General features: G+C 46.4%; 2 protein-coding genes across 5 annotated transcripts in view; both read left to right on the top strand.

Moving 5' to 3' along the window:
* Positions 1–1797: 1797 nt before the first annotated feature.
* On the top strand, positions 1798–3349 carry OASL (2'-5'-oligoadenylate synthetase like). Its single transcript, XM_083717711.1, has 2 exons — positions 1798–1956; positions 2585–3349. The coding sequence occupies exon 2, from the start codon at positions 2590–2592 to the stop codon at positions 3277–3279; it is 690 nt and encodes a 229-aa protein (XP_083573837.1). The 5' UTR covers positions 1798–1956; positions 2585–2589; the 3' UTR covers positions 3280–3349.
* Positions 3350–8874: 5525 nt separating this feature from the next.
* Positions 8875–15710, top strand: part of SCARB1 (scavenger receptor class B member 1) — a 53647-nt gene continuing 46811 nt past the window's right edge. For 3 of the 4 annotated variants that reach the window (XR_014559075.1, XM_083717366.1, XM_083717364.1), the window contains exon 1: positions 8879–9289. Coding sequence is in view for 3 of the 4 variants with exons in the window: in XM_083717366.1 (XP_083573492.1) it covers positions 9164–9289 (126 nt within the window). In the remaining variant the exon portion in view is untranslated. Of the gene's footprint in view, positions 9290–15710 lie in introns of all 4 variants that reach the window. The other variant, XM_083717365.1, reaches the window with a different exon arrangement.

Genomic DNA, 15710 nt, shown 5'->3' with positions numbered 1-15710 from the left:
ACACAGAAATGCCGTTTACCTTCCTTCCAGAGCGGTACCTATTTATCTACTTGCACTTTGACATGCTTTCAAACTGCTAGCTTGGCAGGAGCTAGGACAGAGCAACGGGAGCTCACCCCGTCGCGGGGATTCGAACCGCCAACCTTCTGATTGGCAAGTCCAAGGCTCTGTGGTTTAGACCACAGTGCCACCCGCGTCAATAGCCTTATCCTCCATTAATACGTCTAATCCTCTGGCAAAGTCATCCAAGTTGGTGGCAATCGCTGCATCTTATGGAGTCAAATTCTGTAGTTTGAACTGTGCGCTGCGTTTCTGTCCTCAATCTTCCTCCAACATTCAACTTCCATCGGCTGGCCCTGAGAGTGGGAGAGAAACTTATCTCTGTCACTCAAATTACAAACAGGAACATTAGCTTTTGAATGCCTGTTCCTGCAACTAGAAATGTAGGGTGCCAGGGACATAAAAACATAAGGAAGAACCCTGCGGCTTAAACCAAACGCCAATCTAGTTTAGCACACTGTTTCCTCAGTGGTCCAAGTCACCTATGGGAAGCCCACAATCAGGAGAAGAGCATAATGATATTTTGCTGTTTGTCATCGCCAGGGAGAAAGAGTACTGGACTCAGCACAACTCGTAGACAGTTGTGCTGGTTTTTTGTTGGCATGGAGATTTTACAGAAGGGAAGAATTCAAAAACATGATCTCAACCCCATGATCTCTGAAAAAAGGATCAGCAGTAGTCCCAGCAACAGCTGTTTGATTGGATTGAGGGCTGGCCAAAGAAAAGTTCACATGGCTGGTTGTATTGTTCTCGTTGTAGCCTAACACTCATTGCATGAAAGGAAAAAGGAACTGGGAAGGAGGGGGGAAAGCAAAGCACTGGAGCAAGTGACAGATGGATGAGGGCCTTCACTTGGCTTATGGTGGAAGCCAGATTTGTCTCAACCCTTCCTATGGTTTTCCTGGGGGGAGAGGAGGTGCAGCAGAATACGATATTCGTGTGAACCTCTATTCACAACTGTGACTGGAGAAAGGAATGAATTTTGAACTTTGCGTTGGAAGGGAGAGAGGGAGAGAGAGAGAGAGAGAGAGAGAGAGAGAGAGAGAGAGAGAGAGAGAGAGAGAGAGACGTCCCCTCAACTACTCCCTCCTTCCTCTCTCGCTTTTCCTTGAGGGACGATGGAGATGGAGAGGCCCGTCTTTTTCCTGTGTCTTTTTTCCTCCACAACCCTCCAAGGAAGGTTAGGCGGAGGCCATGGGCCAGGTGGGGGCATGGCTGAGGGATGAATTATTTGGCCCAACCTTGCCCCTCCAAAAGTGATCAGACTCTTGTGCTACTGACATTCAGGCATAAGTTTATGTATATAGTTTTAATTTTATCAGTGTTTAATTGTGAAATTTTTTAAATGAACTGATTTTTCTGTTTTTGGCAGTTTTTTTAAATCTGTAAATTGCCTTGAGTCCCGTCAGGGGAAAAGGCAGGGTATAAATAAATATGTAATAACAAGAACAATATTATTATATACAGTATTTAGTGCAAACCATTCCAGGCTTGCGAAAAATACCCCACTCCGGGTTTTTGCCTCAGCTTCTTCCTCACACCTTGTTTTCTTTGCCCCTCCCCCAACCGCCAATTGCGGCTTAGCGCAGCTGAGGCGGTTTTATCCTTCCGCGTTGCCAGTTAAAAAAAACCCCGACAAAGGCGGGTCAAAGCTCCTGACGTCACCTCTGTTGCTTTCCCCCTTCGCAGCATACGGTTTGACAGAGCGCACGCGCGGGGCGGAAAAATAGTCCTTCTGACGTCGGCTGGCTGGTGGTTTTTTTCTTTTGGCGGAGTGATCTTATTGTTCAGCGAAAAACCTATATAAAAGGAGGTCGCGGGCAGCTGCGCAGCTAGAACAAATCGCCTCTCCTCGCCTGGAATTTGCTGTCTGCTTGGACCGGCTCGAGCTCTGCGGTGAGATATTTTTCGTTGGGAAATAGGGCTCATTTCTCTCCTTTTTCCTCTGCCGCTTGGCTTCTTCGTTAAAGCTGCCTTCCGGCTAGGAGGAAGGGCTGTTTTCTGAAGGGTGTTTGGGCTCGTGAGGGATACTTTGGAGCGGCTGAGGGGCGAAAGCGGAGGGAGGCGGGAAGGGAATCCGGTTGGTACTTGAGGGGTCATCAGCCTTTAAGCGAGGGGGCACAATATGGTCCTCAAGAGTTGCTGTCATTTCGACGTGTACGGATGCCAGTTCGGGTACGAATTGGCCAAAAAAGCCTAAAGGCGCCGCGGTCCAAAATGGCCGCCTCGAGGAAGAGACGAGAAACAACACGGCGAAGGCCGTTAACGCGCCTGCGCTTGTGACGCAGCCAGGCACTGTGACGTCACGCAGCCAGGCGTCGGCTAGGGGTGCGCGCGCATCCTTGCTCTCTTTCTGCCTTGTTGGTCTGAAGGGGGCGGAGCTCGTTACCTTAAGCAAGCGGAGTTGGCATTGTTTGGTCAGTGGGTTGATTGCTGGCTTCTTGTTTTAAGTCGGGGCATCTTAAATAAAGTGAGACTTTTTCCAAATCTGAATTGTGCTGCTTCTCCCCCCCCCCCCTTGCAGAGAAAATGCAGATCTTTGTGAAGACCTTGACAGGCAAGACCATCACCTTGGAGGTGGAGCCAAGTGACACCATTGAGAACGTCAAGGCCAAGATTCAGGACAAAGAAGGCATTCCCCCTGACCAGCAGAGGCTGATCTTTGCTGGCAAGCAGCTGGAAGACGGCCGCACCCTGTCTGACTACAACATCCAGAAGGAGTCCACCCTCCACCTTGTGCTGCGCCTGAGGGGAGGCATGCAGATCTTTGTGAAGACCTTGACAGGCAAGACCATCACCTTGGAGGTGGAGCCAAGTGACACCATTGAGAACGTCAAGGCCAAGATTCAGGACAAAGAAGGCATTCCCCCTGACCAGCAGAGGCTGATCTTTGCTGGCAAGCAGCTGGAAGACGGCCGCACCCTGTCTGACTACAACATCCAGAAGGAGTCCACCCTCCACCTTGTGCTGCGCCTGAGGGGAGGCATGCAGATCTTTGTGAAGACCTTGACAGGCAAGACCATCACCTTGGAGGTGGAGCCAAGTGACACCATTGAGAACGTCAAGGCCAAGATTCAGGACAAAGAAGGTATTCCCCCTGACCAGCAGAGGCTGATCTTTGCTGGCAAGCAGCTGGAAGACGGCCGCACCCTGTCTGACTACAACATCCAGAAGGAGTCCACCTTGCACCTGGTTCTACGTTTAAGGGGTGGCATTTAAACTTGCTACTTACAACCACCCAAGTAAACCTCACTGCACTTTGTTTCATTAAAGCTGTTGCATTCCCAAATGTACTTGTTTCATCATTTTAGGTGGTTTGGTGATTTAGCATCAGTATGTTTCGGGGGGTGTTTGTGCTGAATATTCCATTGAACAATATCTGGCAAATACTTGGCAGGGGGCATAATTGAGTATCATATCGACAAACTTTAACTTACATAATTTCCTTAAGCCAGAAGCTAAGGCAGCCTCAGCAAATGGGATTGCATTGCTGAAGTCATACATGCAAGCATTAAGAGTTCACTAATGACTGAAAGGCGAGAGGAGCACTGCTTATGTGGAGTGGTTTTATTTCAGCCAAAGTGGAGAACTGTTGACCGGTAAATTGAATTTGAGATTCAGTGCTATTGAAGCAGGCAGTGGTTCTTGGCACTTAACAGCTATCGGCTCCTATGGTGGGATTGCAAATAGCTGGTGTAAACTGGGAAACAATTGGAGTCATTCGCTTGTTAAATTACAGTTGTGGTTAGTTCAACTCTAACCCTGCCTCAATGGAAGTAAATTGGAAGCTGGCCTTTGGGGAAATGCCCCAAACTTGTATTTCAGTCTATTTAATAAACAGCAGTGACACAATAGGTTTTTTCCTCTTAGCTTAATGGTTCAGCTCAAGTACCTTAAATTGCAATCTTGAGGCACTAGCTCAAAGTGGAGTATCTTTTATTCTACTTGGTAGGTTCTCATGCCCTTGTTCGTCACCTTTGCACTACATATGTCTCTAATCCATTTAGCTAACTTCTATGAGCTTAATAGTGCAGTAAAGTAAGCTAATCCAGGAAAGCTGGTTCATATGCCTGTCTGGGAATAAAATGGCTCCAAGGAGGTACAGAAACTGAAAGCTGAATATGGTGCCTTATGATCCAAAGCAAGACATTTTGGACTTGGAAATAATACCAGGTGAAATGTTAGAAGCTCTCAAGTTGACAAGTTTTTATTGGTTTGGAGTCTCTAAGCCACTTGGGTAGCAGGGGGGAAACTTTCCAAAGCAAGTTTGCTTACCACTTAAAGTTACACTATTTTCAAATCCTTTTTCTTGGATATCTGGATATACTTGTTATAACTGACACTCTGCAGCTTCCTGACTGAGCATATAGGAGTGTCAGGATGCAGTAGAGGTCTTGCTATCAGAACTCTGACAAATCGTAAGTTACCTATGGTCATTGTAGAGTTTTCCTGCAGTTGTCCCACCCAGGAGCTCTTGCTACGGTCAGAATTGTAGAGTTGGAAGGGATCCCAGGATCATTCTAGTCCAATGCAGGAATCTCAACTAACTAGATCATAAATGACAGATGGCCATCCAATCTTAAGTTCTTACTGAAATTTGGTCAGAATCTCCTGCACCACAGACATCAACATTTGATACCTCATGAGCAATCCAAATTTTGTTCCTGGCCTGAAATACTGAATACATTACAGCAATGAAAATCATTTGCCTTGCATTTGGCTCTGTGTGTTTAGGTGCTAACATCTCACAGGCCAATTCTTTCCTGTGCTGGAAAATAGCTCTTTGGTAATGTGGGCTGTTGAGCTCTTAATACGGTTTGACAGTAATCTGCAGGTAAAACCTTTTAACAAGCATACATTAAATGGTGTAAAGGTAAAGGGGACCCCTGACCATTAGGTCCAGTCATAGCTGATGGGTTGATGTTCTCATCTCGCTTTATTGGCCGAGGGAGCCAGCATACAGCTTCCGGGTCATGTGGCCAGCATGACTAAGCAGCTTCTGGCAAACCAGAGCAGCACACAGAAACAGTTTACCTTCCCACGAGTGGTACCTATTTATCTACTTGCACTTTGACGTGCTTTCAAACTACTAGGTTGGCAGGAGCAGGGACAGAGCAACGGGAGCTCACCCCGTCGCAGGGATTCGAACCGCCGACCTGATTGGCAACCCCTAGGCTCTGTGGTTTAACCCACAGCGCCACCCGCGTCCCTATATTCAGTGGTGTACAGCTCCATTAAAACATACAAAGTGGCTTACAACAACAAACTCAGAAAAAAATACTTTAAAGGGGGATCCTGGTTGGTTCAATGTCTCCCAGGGAGCTTTATGTGGAGGGAGGAATTGAACCCTGGTATCCCTGGTCCTATTCCAAGCACAACACTAATCAGTGGAGGAGTTAATGCACCAATCGCACAATATTTGAGGCTTGCTAAAGATGGCAGCAACAGCTTGCAGAAAGTGCCAAAAGAGTGAGGTAATGGGTATGTGAGGATCCTTGACTGGCCTGTGTTCTTGATTCCTCTGGCTTGCAACACAAGGTCGCTTGTCAGAGGCCACCTAAAGTTTAGCAGCTTAAAGTTACTGCTAAGCCCTTTTTTACTGCAAATCTCCCATGAATCTACCAATGGATAATACGGCTGTGATAAGGCTCTTTCAAGCTTTATATGTCAATCCTAGTACTGTATCATGTGAGCTTGAAACCTTTAGACATTGTAGCCAGTCAAGTGAATGAAATCTTAACCAGTAATGGTGGTAGCTGAGTTAATTTGTGCTATCAAAAGGACCAGTGAAATAATGTGTTGCTTAACAGGCTCAAGGGTAGACTGCATTTAAGAGATAAAAGTGATAATAGCCCCTGGAACATCATAAAAGGTAACCAAGATGTTACAAGCTTTGCAAGCTACGTTAAGATGACCCAGAAAGTTCAGCTGATGTAAAGGAAGCCAATTCCCTCTTGATTATATTAGGAGTTCTACAAACACTGTGTTACAGTTGCTCAATTCAAGGTGCTGGTTTTAACACTAAAGCAGGCATAGGCAAACTCTGCTCCAAATGTTTTGGGGCTACAACTCCCATCACCTCTGACCACTGGCCTTGTTAGCTAGGGATGATGGGAATTGTAGTCCCAAAACATCTGGAGGGCCAAGTTTGCCTATGTCTGCTCTAAAGCTTTTTGTGGCCTGTGACTAGGATCGAGAGCTAAAGCCCTCCAAATTTAGAAACACTTCATTTGATTCCATTTATAAATACCTTTAAAGTGATTTAAAATATACCGGTACTAAAAAAAAGTAATAACATTTTCAAATGTAATAAGGATAACATTTGGATAGCCAATTAAAAGGCTTGTTGAAATTTTATTAAATATGTATACTGCCCTTCATATATCACAACATAAAAATACAAAATGAGAATACAAAATACATAATGAATAAAAACAAATCAATCCCCCTCCCACAAAGACATTTGAAAGGCCACAGAATTTTAAATCAGCCAAAGGCTTGGTTACAGATAAATGTTTTCACTTGATACTGAAGATATGTAACCAAGGTGCCAAGCAAGCCTTCCCAGGGAGCTCATTCCACAAACAGATCTACTGCAGGAAGGGCCCGTTCTTGCATTGCCACCTTCCAGACCTTTTGTGGAGGAGGCACACGAATGAGGGCCACACAGCATGATCACAGGGTCTAGGTTGGCTTGTATGGGGATAGGTGGTCCTTGAGGTATTGTCCTGAGCTGTTAAGACTTTATAGTTCAAAATCCGCGCTTTGGATTGGGCCTGGAAACTAATTGGCAGCTGGTGAAGTCAGGCCAGGATTGGCGTTATGTGCTCAAAAGGTTTTGCCCCCGTGAGCAACTGTCCGCTGAATTCTGCACCAGCTGAAGTTTCTGAACTGCCTTCACAGGCAGCTCTGCTTGCTAACCTAGAGGTTACCAGAGCATAGACAACAGAAGCTAGGCTATCCCTGATGAAAGGCACTCTGTGCCACTGAGGCTGCCTGAGCCTCAAGCGACAAAGGATCCAGAATAATTTGTAAGCTGCGTACCCACTCCTTCAGAGGGAGTGTAACCACATCAAGAACAGGCAACCTCCCATCCATGCAGTCTAGGGAACCACCCACTAGCGTGCCTCATTCTTATCTGGATTGAGCTTCAGTTTTTTGGGTCTCATCCAATCCAGGCAAGACAACAGTCCAGCATATTCCCTGTGTGTCTTGCTGACAAGGTACTCTAAAACTCTGGATAACCCCCCTCAGTGGTTTGGTGCTAAGCGACATACGGGATGAAATCCAGTCCTGAGGAACCCCACATGGAAGGCTTCACAGGGCTGAAGAGCACTCACCGAGCATCACTCTCTGGAAATGACCAAGTAGGCCCACAATGCAGTGCCATCCATCTTTTACTTGGGCAGCTGCTTGATTAGGAGACCATGGTCAACAGTACTGAAAGCAGCTGAGAGGTTGAGGAGAATTAATGGGGGCCCATTTTCGCTGTCTTTCTCAACAGAGGTTATCATACAAGGTGATCAAAGCAGTTTCTGTGCCAAAACACCAATTGAAATGAATCTAGAAATTCAGTTTCCTCCAAGAGTGCTCCAGACTGGCCATTAGCTACTTAGATTTTCTGAATCCAGGAAGGGTTTGGCACTAACAAGATAACAGAGGCAATACTTGCTAGATGGGACAGAGTTCCAAAGGACAGGTTGCTTGCGCCCTAGTGGCCCAGTATGGAAGATGTATTGACAGGAGGCCCTCTTCTGCAGAATGCAGCAATTGATGGGGTATGTCTGTTCCTGTGTATAGATGTATGCACACTTAGCACAGATACTTCCTCTCTTGTCTATAGTAAACAGTTTTATGCATTCCATATACAGTCTTCCAATTTTTTCAGGGTGGGGGGAACCATAGCTCTCAACCCACTTTTTCCACACCTCTCTGTCTTAGCTTCTCAAGGCTCAGCTACTCTTCCCCTGCAATGGCAATGGGCAGTTTTTGGCTCTAAAAGCAAGCATTCAGGAAGTTGTAGTCCCCTGCTCAGTGAAGTCTGCTCTATTGCAGGGTTGAGGGCTGATCTCTAAACCAGGTGTGAGGAATCTTTGGCCTTTCAGATGGTCCTGAACTACAACTCCCATCACCCCTGGCCATGCTTTGCTGAGGCTGATGAGTTGTAGTTTAGCAACACCCCGAGGGCCAAAGGTTCCCTCACACCTGTGCTAAGGGCCTGCAATCAGGAGCAGCTGTGTGCACTGTGCCCTGCCCTCAGAGTCCAAAGTAACATTGAAGGAACTTGCTCTGTTTATTATTAAGGAACTTAATAATAATAATAATAATAATAATAACAATAATAATTGTAAGTTTGCTTGTTACCTAGAAGCCTACAGGGAGCTTCTGGTATATTAAAAAACATAAATGTAGTAATGGGCTCCTCCAAAAAAACACAAAACAGTCACCTCATAAAGGCAGCAGTAAGTTTTGGCAGCCGACAAACTGGACAAATACCTGACCCTCCAAGTGTCCCTTTTCACCAGGGACAGTCCCAGATTTAAAAAAGCCACCCCAGTTTCTGATTTGATCCTGGAATGTCCAACGTGTCCCTATTTTCATTGCAGAAATGTAGGGAGGGTATGCTACCCTAGTCTACCCAAACCAGGAGGGGGTGGGGAGGTTGGCTTTGATATCCAAGAAGGCTCCTTCCCCTTAAGGAGCTTGAGAAGTCAAAACTGGGCTTGGAGGCGTGCAGGCAGCTACCGAACTCCTGTGCCCTGCTCTGTTTACCACCAATCCGTCCACGTGTTTACACGGCACGTCCCTGTGCTGCTTTACTCGGAAGGAAGCGCCGCTGCGTCCCAGGGCACTTAGTCGCCGGAAAGTGCGCGCAGCACGTTTCCTCGCGAGTAAGCGCGTCCCCCGCCCGCCCGCCCGCCCGCGAGATCCCTTCCCAGCGCCGCGTCGGCGCCTCCCCCGCCCGGCTCCGAAGGGCGGCCCTTGCCGGCCTTTCTGGGCGCGACGGGGCGGTCCCGCGGGGAGGGCCCGGCCTCAATCCGGGACCGTAAATGGGGGCTAGCGCGGCGGCCGCGGCGTCTTCGCGGCTCCTTCTGCGCTCGCCATGGCGCGCTGCTGCTCCGCCTTCCGCGCGGCCGTGGGGCTGGCCATCGCCGGCCTGCTCTGCCTGGGCTTCGGGGTCTTCCTGGTGGTCTCGCTGCCGGCCATCATGGAGGAGCAGGTGGTCAAGGTAGGGGCGAGGCGGGCACGGCGCGCTCCCGCGGGGCGCCGGCAGAAGGGGCACCTGGTCCCTTCCAGGCGGGGGGGGGGGGGGCTCCTTGGAGGTGCTTTTTAAAAATGCGACTCGACATCTTACTTGCCGCTCTGGGGGGGAAGACAACCTCCCCCTGGTCCTAAAATCATTCACATCAAACGAACAATTTCCCCTTTCCAGAAGTCTGGAAAGTCTGGATTTGCCAGCTGTTGCAAATCCGTGCTTGGCGGGTCCAGCTTCCTCCAGGGATGGTCCAGCGCCTCTCCTCTCCTTCAGGGGCAGCAGTAGCACAGCAGGAAGATCATAGCAAAAGTTTTCCCTGCTTTGAAGTTGACCCAGCTACTCTCCTGCTGCTACGCTCATATGGTCCAATTCAGTATATGGCAGCTTTTATGAGTTTTTTGCTCCTTCTGCCTTCAAAACAGTTGGCCTGGGTTGGGGCTGCAGAGGGAAGAGAGCCTGGCCAGCATGCACCTGAGGTGGCTTGTTTACCTGTCCTGGGAAGGAGGCTCTTAATTGTCCCCATCTTATACATCCTGCGCATTTGAATGGAAATTGGGACAGCATAGTTAATTATCCTTAGTGACTATGCATGTGTGTTAAGGCTGATTGCAACACTGAATCTTAAAATGTTTATTTAAAATGCTCCTAATGACTGCCTCCTCCCCACAAAGGCAAAATGGAGTATGTTTTGTGTTTGTGTCTGTGGGGGAGATTTCTGTTCGGATCACAGCTCAGGAGGTGTGGTGAACTCTATAAGCAGACCAAGCATATCTTTCTGTCAGGAGCGAGCCAGCAATAAATCACAGAGTAAGTGAAGTTAACTCTTTATTAGAAGAAACAAGGTCGTCTGAGGAATGCCAGGTGTAATTAGCACAGCAAATCGGATAGGTCTTGCCCCATGAGGCAGTTGTGGAGACTGAAGGTCCCTGCCTTCCCACAGCTACCTAAATCATCTCCTTTCCTGGGTCCTTCCCAAGCAATCCCTCTTCATACCTCTTCTGGTTCTGAGAGACAAATGGGAGGAGGGGAGCTGGTCACAGCAGGAGGGGGAGACCCCCTGGCTTCTTCACCATCCTATCTCATCTCTGCCTCTTGGCCACACTCCTCTCCTGCTTCAGCTGGACTGCTCTCTGCCACAGACTCCCCCTGCTCACTAACCCCCGTTGCCTCTTCAGCTTCCAACACCACCTACTCCCAGTCTGCTCTCTCTTCTCCCTCTGACCACTTATTGTCATCCCACCACCATTCTTTGGCTCTGAGCCGCCTTCTCTTGGACATTCCCCAGCTGGTGCCTCCCACCATTCCAGCCAGTCCATGACACTTAATCTGAGATTACCCTCAATAGGGGAAATTTCCCCCAGATCCGTCACAGGAGGGAAGGAATTGAGCTCCTTTCCTCATGTGCTCCAGGCCCAGTGCAAACTGATTCCCCTTGGCACCTAGTAGTATTATCTTTTTAAGCATGTAGTTATTCAACTGCACATTTTGCATAACTTCTAGTTCAGCTGTATTTGCAATATAGCCTTTGAAGTGAACTGCTTATGAAACCTTCCTCTTAAACCCCTTTCTCCAAGATCTAAGAAATTCTGGTGCTTATTTCTGTTTGGGATGTGTGATGAGGGCAGGATTTGGCTCAGCATTGCCTTCACAGACTGATGGTTATTCTCCAAGGTTTCAGGCAGGAGTTTTCTTCCCTTGCCTGGAGATGCCAGGGAGATGCTCTATACTGAGCTGTGATGTCCTTAGTAATGAGGCTGGCTTGGGCTCACCTGCTATGGGCTATCCACTCAACTCTATACTCAACAGCTCGTCCAAATAGAATAGACAGTTCCTTTTCACTCTGGATATCTGGCACATACCTCATGTAATTGTTCCTTTAACTGTGGGGAAAGGCACACCCTGTAGCATTGTGGGTCTGTGTGATTTCTGCTCTGCTCTGTGCATGCAGCTTGGGCATCTTGCATGAAGCAATAAATCATGGATGCAAATCACCTACCATTGAAATTAATAGGATAAAATAAGGTGATGCAAATCTGAACAAGTAGAGGGGATGTGGAATGGGTTCCTTACCTAGAGCACAGTTCAGCCCAGGTGAAAAAGAGACTATGTGTGCATGTGTGTGTCTCTTTATTCCTTTACCAGAAATTGGGTTGAAGCAAAATGCTGGAGGAAGATTTCTAATGAGCATCTCATCTGGTGCAGAATGTTGCAAACTAATTGGGTTGTGTGCCAGTTGAATGTGTGTTCGTATATTTGCTTTTTAAAGGCCCCTGCACAAAGCATATACTTGCTGACTGGATACAATTATTGTCCTGTGTATGAATGACTAATAGTGAGTTTGAATGTCCTGTTTGCTAGTTAATTATAATATTTTTGCTACTTGTATTGTGCTGTTGATTAGAGTATCCAGACTGCCAAAAATGCCTATCATAAGGTGCATTGCAGGGCTGTTGTAATTTATTCCTGTTTGATAGATTGAAAGGTGGGAGTTTGTGTGTGTGCGCATTTGCGATTTGGGGCCAAGGCAGAGAGAGGCAAAGCACAGCGCACCAGCTCTCAGATCACCTTGGGGTCCTCAGCTGGTAAGCAGCAAATGCTGTGATTTCATGTGTGCTGTGAGGGAGGGCGGGCTAGCATGGGTATCTGATGCAGGTCAGAGGGCAAGCTTCCTCCTTTGTGAGCATCCTCTCACTAAGCTTCTGTTCACGCCTCCCTCATGTTAATATCTCCTCAAAGGAAATCTATCCACTCTGCAAAAGCATTCATGACCCCTCATTGGCTAATTCAGGAAGAAGCAGGAAGCAGTAACTCTTAGGGAAAACATGATTATCCAAAACTTTCAGAATCTTGACTTTCTGCTGCAGAATTGGGGTCCTCATTTGCAGAAATAGCGCTGAAGATAGATTTGAAAAAATGAGGTCATGCTTCTGTTCTTTCTACTGCTGCCTCCATTTTCTGGGAACAGGAAGTGTTCTGTCTCTGGGCATTTTTCAGTTGTTGGTCCAACAAACTTGCACAGCAGAACTATAAGAATTAAATTGCTGTGTCAGGTCACCGAGGAAGAAAACCCACATACAAGGCACTCCAGGACACTGTTTAGTCTTGTCTGGTGTCAGCTGACAATTCTTCCTCCTACTCTTGAGAATTACAAGAAGTTTAAGGGCAGATGGGGACCAGTTGTTGACCTGAACGATACCCTCCGAAGATGTTATGTAGTTGCAATGCGCAATGACTGTGTGCAACAAAAGAGAAGAAGAGCATTGGGGAAGTTTCCATAAAGACACTTATGGTGTGCAGTGTTGTTTGGGAAGGGGAGAAATCGTGAAAAAACTTTCTGAGGTAGATTGAACACTCCCCTGTCCTCTTGGAACTTTTATTTTTATATATGTGTGAAGAGTCAATGCCAAAGTTTGTTTTACCCCAGACTCGTCTTCACTATATATTTGAAGCATCATCACACCACACTAAACAGTCATGGCTTCCTCCAAAAATCCTGGGAGCTGCAGTTTTTAAAGGGGGCTGTGAGTGTTAGGAGACTCTATTCCACCACAGAGCTACAATTCCCAGAGTTCCCTGGGAAAAGGGATTGAGTGTTAAACCAATCTGGAGAGTGCAGCTCTGGAAGGGAATAGGGAGCAGGGCTGAAACTGGGCTTCCTGCCACCTAGACTCAGTTTGGCACTCCACCCCCCATGCATGTTTGTGTACATACACATGCATGCATACAAGCACCCCCCCTTGAAAGATTTATTCGTAAAGGACATAAAAGTAGGCGCAATATCATTTGAATACAAAGGAATCCAAAGAAGTATTATTACTGTATGAACAAAGGGAAAATGAGTATCTCTTCCACTAAAAACAAATTGTCAAAAGTTGAACTTCTGTGTGCAGCAATTGTCTATTTGGTCAGGTTTTGAACTGGATTATTTGGTCACAGGATCATTAAAAGACTGCATTTCCATAAGATCAGCCAAGACCCTCTGGTGTTTCCTTTAATTTTTTTTCCTCTTTGAGGAAAAAACCCAACCCTCTTGGTTCTGTGCAAGGAGTTTTGACATGTAAATTTACTCCTGAGTAAGCTTCAACAACATTCCTTTCAGTTGTTTTTTTTATTACCCATTTTAGGAAATGATAGTTTTGTAGTGATTTTAGGTTCCATATGAGGTGAAGAAATGCTTTTTGCAAGTCTAAGGTAATATAATAATTTATTATTTGTACCCCGCCCACCTGGTTGGGTTTCCCCAGCCACTCTGGGCAGCTTCCAACAAAGACAAAAAATACACTAAAATGTCACACATTAAAAACTTCCCTAAACAGGGCTGCCTTCAGATGTCTTCTGAAAATCAGGTAGTAGTTTATCTCTTTGACATCTGCTGGAAGAGCGTTCCACAGGGCGGGCGCCACTACCGAGAAGGCCCTCTGGCTGGTTCCCTGTAGCTTTGCTTCTCACAATGAAGGAACCGCCAGAAGGCCCTCGGAGCTGGACCTCAGTGTCCGGGCAGAACGATGGGGGTGGAGACGCTCCTTCAGGTATACTGGGACGCCGCCGTTTAGGGCTTTAAAGGTCAATACCAACACTTTGAATTGTGCTCAGAAACGTACTGGGAGCCAATGTAGAAAGGTAGAAAGTGCCTATCTATTACATTCCTAATGCAGCCGGGCTGACCAGAGCTTGCCAGGGAACTGCCTCTGGCAGGGAAAATGCTCACACACACCCTTTACTTTCCTGTGTGCAGATCATGTATAGTCTGTAAAATCCCTCAACCTTAGCTATTTAAGCGCATTCAAAGTTCTGAAGGTATCATAGAATCATAGAATTGTAGAGTTGGAAGGGAGCCCAAGGGTCATCTAGTCCAACTGATTCTCTTCCTCAGCTTCCTGTCCCTCCCTCTGTCCCTCAGAATTTCTTTCTTACACCATAGCAGAAACCCACAGGGGGCTTCACTGGATCAGAAACCGTGGCTAGACCGCCCCCCCCAGCTACCGCTCTGATAGGGAGTTTCCTAAAACTCACCACTCATAACAAACTGTAGTTCTCAAGATTCTTTGGAGGAAGCCTTGACTGTTTAAGATGGTGCGAGTGCTGCTTTAAATGTTTAGTGCAGGTAGGACCCGGCATTTATTTGTCCTCAAGACCCCTTCAATTAATGTAGGATTCACCTGAGATCAGGCTACTCCCTGCACCACCCTCAAAAATGTTAAATTAGCACGGCAAAGCTATGTCAAACAGGTTCCTCTTTGGGCCCAAAGAAAATCTGGGTGGATGGCTTGAATATAGCAGTAGCGAAGTCTGTCTGAATGAGTGGATAAAAAACTGATTTAAATCTGTGTCACCAGGTATTTGTGAAATGTCAATGAAAATATTGCACCGCTGATACAGAACTTAGGCACAGCTGGTAGATATTAGACCTGCTTGTAACCTTGTTTCCTGTTAAAGGCACATACTTCCACCTTTGATGGGAGTGACCTTGTATTTCTTTTTGGTAAAGTTGTTGTTGTTGTTTCATTTTATAGTAAGAATAATATATTTCTTGTACCCTTCCCATCTGACTGGGTTGCCCCAGCCACTCTGGGCGGCTTCCAATAAAGTATACACAGAGATAAAAATCTTTGGAATATTGGAGAAAGTTACTCCCATGTACAACTATTACAAGGGAAAGAGAAGCTGCAAACATTCAAGCTATATAGTGTAACTTTATTTCATATGCCAATTACGCATTAGCTACGTAGAACAGAGATTGGATTACATTATTTTTTTTGTCTTCACTATAAATGCAATTTGTCCTTTTACTTATTTTCTCTTCCTCTTTGTGCCAAAGTGCCAGTATAGTGATTTATTCTAGACCTTATACCCATCTTATTTTGGGGAGATATTTAAAGGTTGTGTTTCTTTTTCTTTTGTGTGTGTATATATATATATATATATATATATGCTTTCGTAGATTTTCACGGGTACAGGAATGCAGGTTTTGGTGTCCTCGGGTGTCTTCCCGTGTAAAAGTTGGGGTGTCTAGGCGACGTTTCGACGAGGTCTCACTCGTCATCTTCAGGCTGGTGCTTTCGGCTTCTTGTTACTGGAACAGAGCGGGATCTCAATGTTTGAGTTCCTATAAATACTGTAGAGGGGGTGTGGTGTCTAGCCTCCAATGTTCTGGGCAGAGAGGAAGTTCCCAGGCTAGTGTGCCTTTTCTTCTTTTGTTCCTTAATTACTTGAGAGATACCTTGAGTGATTTCTTGAGTGATATCCTTAGTACCACTTAGGTGGGTCATTAGGTGTGGATTAGTTGCTAAAGTCTTTGTGTCTTGACCTCTTGAACTTTGTGAAGGGTTTTCCTGAGAAGATGGCTGTATTGCACTTAGTTGTGCTTTGGCTTGGCTTCGTGTATAGGGGCGAG

Source organism: Podarcis gaigeae (genome assembly GCF_964106915.1).
Source record: "Podarcis gaigeae genome assembly, chromosome: 16".
Taxonomy (NCBI): domain Eukaryota; kingdom Metazoa; phylum Chordata; class Lepidosauria; order Squamata; family Lacertidae; genus Podarcis; species Podarcis gaigeae.
The sequence above is the reverse complement of the archived record's forward strand: the minus strand, read 5'-3'. Positions and strand labels throughout refer to the sequence as shown.